General features: G+C 36.1%; 1 protein-coding gene across 1 annotated transcript; it reads right to left on the reverse strand.

The window, feature by feature from the left end:
- Positions 1 to 4,925: 4,925 nt before the first annotated feature.
- Positions 4,926 to 5,971, reverse strand: LOC130871759 (S-phase kinase-associated protein 1-like). Its single transcript, XM_057765360.1, has one exon. The coding sequence runs from the start codon at positions 5,944 to 5,946 to the stop codon at positions 5,455 to 5,457; it is 492 nt and encodes a 163-aa protein (XP_057621343.1). The 5' UTR covers positions 5,947 to 5,971; the 3' UTR covers positions 4,926 to 5,454.
- Between the last annotated feature and the right edge of the window lie 400 nt (positions 5,972 to 6,371).

The following is a 6,371-nucleotide window of genomic DNA, read 5'->3' on the forward strand; positions in this document are numbered from 1 at the left end:
CCCTAAGAACTACCTCCTTAATTCTTATCTAATTCTGCAAAATGAAATGCTCCCAATAACTTTATTATTTTTTTTAAGATTTTATTTATTTATTTTTATTTTTTTATTAAATTAATTTATTTAATTATTAAAGATTTCTGCCTCTTCCCCGCCACCACCTCCCATTCCCTCCCCCTCCCCCAATCAAGTCTTCCTTCCTCCTCATCCCAAAGAGCAAGCAGGTTTCTCTGCCCTGTGGGAGGTCCAAGGACCACCCACCTCCATCCAGGTCTATTAAGGTGAGCATCCAAACTACCTGGGCTCCCACAAAGCCATTACGTGCAATAGGATCAAGAACCCATTGCCATTGTTCTTCAGTTCTCAGTAGTCCTCATTGTCCATTATGTTCAGCGAGACCGGTTTTGTCCCATGCTTTTTCAGACCCCGGCCAGCTGGCCTTGGTGAGTTCCCGATAGAACATCTCCATTGCCTCAGTGTGTGGGTGCACCCATCGCAGTCCTGAGTTCCTTGCTCGTGCTCACTCTCCTTCTGCTCCTCCTTTGGATCGTGAGACTTCAGTCCAGTGCTCCAATGTTGGTCTCTGTCTCTGTCTTCTTTCATCGCCTGATGAAGGTTAATATTCAGGGGGATGCTTATATGTTTTTCTTTGGGTTCACCTTCTTATTTAGCTTCTCTAGAATCACGAATTATAGTCTCAATGTCCTTTATTTATGGCTAGAAACCAAATATGAGTGAGTACATCCCATGTTCCTCTTTTTGGGTCTGGCTTACCTCACTCAGGATAGTGTTTTCTATTTCCGTCCATTTGTATGCAAAATTCAAGAAGTCATTGTTTTTTATTGCTGAGTAGTACTCTAATATATATATATTCCATACTTTCTTCATCCATTCTTCCATTGAGGGACATCTAGGTTGTTTCCAGGTTCTGGCTATTACAAACAATGCTGCTATGAACATAGTTGAGCATATACTTTTGTTGTATGTTTGGGCATCTCTTGGGTATATTCCCAATAGTGGTATTGCTGGGTCGAGAGGTAGGTTGAACCCGACTTTCCTGAGAAACCGCCACACTGCTTTCCAAAGTGGTTGCACAAGTTTGCATTCCCACCAGCAATGGATGAGAGTGCCCCTTTCTCCACAACCTCTCCAGCAGAGGCTATCATTGGTGTTTTTGATTTTAGCCATTCTGACCGGTGTAAGATGGTATCTTAATGTTGTCTTGATTTGCATTTCCCTGATTGCTAAGGAAGTTGAGCACGATCTTAAGTGTCTTTTGGCCATTTGAACTTCTTCTGTTGAAAAGTCTCTGTTCAGCTCAGTGCCCCATTTTATAATTGGATTGATTAACCTAATCCCATCAAAATTTTTCACAGATCTGGAGAAGACAATAATCAACTTTATATGGAAAAACAAAAAACCCAGGATAGCCAAAACAATCTTATACAATAAAGGATCATCTGGAGGCATTACCATCCCTGACTTCAAACTCTATTACAGAGCTACAGTACTGAAAACGGCTTGGTACTGGCATAAAAACAGAGAAGTCGACCAATGGAATAGAATAGAAGACCCTGACTTTAGCCCACAAACCTATGAACACCTGATTTTCGATAAAGGAGCTAAAAGTATACAATGGAAAAAAGAGAGCATCTTCAACAAATTGTGCTGGCAAAACTGGAAGTCAATCTGTAGAAGAATGAAAATAGATCCATATCTATCACCATGCACAAAACTCAAGTCCAAATGGATTAAAGACCTCAATATCAGTCCAAACACACTGAACCTGATAGAAGAGAAAGTGGGAAGTACTCTACAACACATGGGCACAGGAGAACACTTCCTACGTATAACCCCAGCAGCACAAACACTAAGGACATCATTGAATAAATGGGATCTCCTGAGACTGAGAAGCTTCTGTAAAGCAAAGGACACTGTCACTAAGACAGAAAGGCAACCCACTGACTGGGAGAAGATCTTCACCAACCCCGCAACTGACAAAGGTCTGATATCCAAAATATACAAAGAACTCAAGAAATTAGACAATAACTTTATTATTAAGAAAAATATATAGTATAACAATTCAACATTGTTTCTTTAACAATATTTAAATTTATTTGAGCATTTCAACAATACAATAAAATATAATGGAAAATTAACAGGAAAAACCTTTATAAAAATGATCTATCAAAAACTAGCAAAACTAAAAGGAGTTCAAAGGAAATGTAGTGGCAATTAAAAAGTTGATGAAAGCTTTCCAGTGTTTATTTTTTCTTCACTATGTAGAAACAATATGAATAGGAACTGTAGGGATATAGCTCCACCCATTGGGGGCATGTTCGCCTCGGGCTAATGTTTACAGATAAATCTGCCGGGCGTGATCCCAGCAGCCCCTTTTCTTTTGCTCCGCCGCGAGAACCTGTGGTCCTGTAAGTCTATTTCCTTATTAAAGCTGTATATATCTATATAATCTGTCTACATTCATTCACGCTACCACATTTTGGCGCCCAACGTGGGGCACAAACCCACGACCCTGAGATTAAGAGTCTTATGCGGGTAACTGGTTTTTTGGGATGATTGGTATTTGTAAATTACTGTTTATAAAAAATTGTACTGGTACTGTTTCTTGTATATTGATATGTTAAATATTAAATGTGAGTGTTCCTACCTCTATTTTTGTATGAGTATGCTTATAACTTTGTCTATATTGTATTGATACATCTACCATATTACATTGTACATTTCTACCTCTGATACTATAACATTGTTTACAGTTAAAGATCATTGTCTTCATATATTGCACAGTTGTTTATTCTTTTAGTCTTCAAAGTTAGATAGGTATTAAAAATTATATGTTTGTCATATTTTAAGTTTATCAGGTCTTTTAGTTACATAAAGATTATATTTAGTATAGATAGTATAATCTTCAGCCTCTTCAAAGAGCTGTAGAAAATGGCCTTTAATCTAACCTAAAATTTCTGTGCCAAAGAGACACAATTACTCCTGACAACACCACTCTACTCCCAAAAAAACGTTAAACACCAAAGACACTCCACTGGGAACTTGTCTTCTTGACAGAACTGGCCTTTGGGTTAAAAAAAACCCATACCTCAACTTCTGACAAAGATACAAAATATCCCTAAATGGATAAAACAGGATTGTCTTATCTTGCCAAGACAGGGTAGGATAGTCCTAAAAACGTTCCTTACCTTTAATAATGGTATGCCAGTTATGTTAGGCCTTAGTCAAAGTTGGTTGACTCAACATTACAAACAAGACTTTGGGTGATTGCCCAGGTAGTCAGTTGTCTCTGTCAATTGTTACACATTTTGGATATCTCTCGATTATTAAGTAATATTTATTCCCTTCTCAGATCTTTGATGGAGTTAAAGATTATATAATTGTAGTTACTCTCTATGTTATTTAAACTCCTTAAGATAAAATGTTTAACAAAAGTTTTGTTCTCAATATTGTTTGTTATATTTATTATTTTTTATTATTGTATATAGTTGTATTTGGTTTAGTTCTATCTTATTTAGACAAAAAGGGGAGATGTAGGGATATAGCCCCACCCATTGGGGGCATGTTCGCCTCGGGCTAATGTTTACAGATAAATCTGCCGGGCGTGATCCCAGCAGCCCCTTTTCTTTTGCTCCGCCGTGAGAACCTGTGATCCTGTAAGTCTATTTCCTTATTAAAGCTGTATATATCTATATGATCTGTCTACATTCATTCATGCCACCACAAGGAACCTATAAAATGATAGTACAAAAAAAAATGCCAGCAGCAAGTACAAAACAAACAGAATAGGAAAGCACAGGAAAAAAAAGAACAGGTTATATAAATGTAAAGATGCTAAGTACGTTGAACTTGGTAGACATGGATCATTTTAGCAAGGAACTAGAATAGTACTTTTAATTACATACATATAAAAATATGAAAAACATATAAAAAACTTTTGGGCTAAAAGCTAAACTTATGAAAATTATCAAGCTACAAAAATATTTGTAAATTTGCTTTTGTTTTAAAAAAACAACAGAATATTTCTATTAGACAAAGATTAGAAAGTAATTTTTCAAAGATAATACTAAATAACATCTTGGAATATACAGTAAGATTAAAAAAAAGTAATCATTGTATATTAGCCAGTATATTAGCTTTGTCAACCACCCCCACCATACAACACATTCATCAATACATTGAGAAAATGCAAACCCTTCAATTGAACTGTTAAAACTAATTGAAGAATGAGACTTGTTAAGTGGCTTATCTGCAACATCATTATCAGTAGATCAGGGTGAGTGAGAAGACATAATAAGGCTTGCTCTATAGAGACTTGGCCCAGTTCTAGTTAACATTCTCATTCATGACCTAGATAACAACATGGAAAAAAGCACTTTTAACTAAGGATAGTGTTAGCATACTAAAACATTGTGAATGTTAGAAAAATATTAACATAAAAGAAAGGAGAAAGCATTTGGTACAATATAAGCCAATGGTGGGTATATAGAAATTGTAACCAGTTTGTGTTAATATGGTAATGAAGGATTCAACCCCTTCAGTATTGTATAAGCTAAAGATATCCTAATCCTAATGATATTTTGAAATGCTTGACATATATGTATTCCCAAATGAAAACTGATATATAAAACTTTTGGACTCATACTTGGCAAAAATACAATTTAATATTAAACTACATATTAAAAACTGAATATTAATTACCAAAGATCATGATTCATATAAAAATTGGAAATTTTTTTTGAAGTAAATGTGATTTTTAATTGAAAAGCTAACAAATGTCTAGTTACAGCCCCTTGAAAAGCTAACAAATGTCGAGGTACAGCCCTCCTCCCAAACCAAAATGGGTAGTAAACTAAATCTCTAGGCAACATATTCAAAGCTGAGATTAAAAATTAAAGGGGAGGTGGATAAGACAAAACAAGTCCTCAGATCCAATTAAGAGAGCCCAGCTGTATACAGCTTACCAGCAGCAAAGAGGCTAGAACACATCTTAACAACCCCACTTGCAACATTGACTTCAAGTTCCCTTGTTCCAGTTTCCAACTCATGAACAAAGATCATGTTTTATTAATTCGATTTCAGAATACTTCTCATATGTTGTTTTATTTACAATGCCAACTTTCAAAGGCTCACTAAAGTTAACTGGACAATGAACTAGGCAGAAATCACTTTACAGAAAGAGGGATAGCCCAAAATGCCACTTTCCACAGAGAACCCAAAAGTTCAGTTTTATTCAGAATACTGAAAAAAACTAAAACAAAAGAACTTTTGCTCATAGAAGAAACTCAGCCATAGGTCAGATCTGTACTGGAACTACACATGCAGTGAGGACGAGACTGCGTTTGTCTACTGTTCTAATATTAACAATTATAAACAGAGCAGTGCAACTAGCATTTGGAACAACACTTGTAGTGTTACAGTGTCAGGCACAGCACTTCACTTCTCTTCACACCACTGGTTCTCTTTGCGTACCTGGGCCTCTTCCTCTTCAGTAAAGTCATTTTTGATATTGAAGGTTTTACGAATCTCCTCAGGAGTTTTCCCCTTAATCATATTGGCCACAGTCTTGCATGTGACATCAAGCAAACCTTTGATGTCTAAGTAGTTTGCAGCCAGAATAAGTTCGAAAAGTGTTCCTTGGTCAACTTTCATGAATTCTTGGTCCCAAACAGGAATATCATCTGTCCGCTTTTCTTTGTTCTCATCATCCTCAGGAAGAGGAGGGTCATCCTTGTGATGGGTGCACCACTGAATGACCTTTTTTAGAATTGCTGCATTAACATTTGGTAAAGGAACAGGATCATCACCTCCCTCATCATCCATTCCCAAATCTTCCAGCATGGTCTTGATAGTCACAGATTGTTTGGCAATTTCTACATCAACTTCAAATATCTCTCCATCAGAACTCTGCAACTTTATCGAAGGCATGGTGCTCGGTCTCAAGACCGCAGGCCCGAGGAGGACAAGGCCACAAAAATTGGAAATTTTATATACATAAAATACCTAGTATTTTATATAAATAAAATATCTAATAAAAACATATTAAGTTATGTATAGCACTTACAATTGCATATGACTGCTTATGTACACATAAATATATTCTTATATACATATAAATGTAATCATATATATATACATTTATTTATTGTAACATTGATACTAGATAGGCAGTCAACAGAGATTACTTGAGGAAAATTGAACTTTGCAGGCAAATAGGTTTATCTAGAAAACATCATTTTAAGTGAGGTAACCCACACAGAGAAAGACAATTATCACATGTACTCACTCATAAGTGGTTTTTAACCATAAAGCAGAGAAAACCAGCCTACAAATCACAGTCCCAGAGAACCTAG

The sequence above is a fragment of the Chionomys nivalis genome, chromosome 3, assembly GCF_950005125.1.
Source record: "Chionomys nivalis chromosome 3, mChiNiv1.1, whole genome shotgun sequence".
NCBI lineage: Eukaryota > Metazoa > Chordata > Mammalia > Rodentia > Cricetidae > Chionomys > Chionomys nivalis.

Bases quoted from the DNA above. Each gene is read 5' to 3' on its own strand.
- LOC130871759 (XM_057765360.1), bottom strand. From the start codon at position 5,946: ATGCCTTCGATAAAGTTGCAGAGTTCTGATGGAGAGATATTTGAAGTT.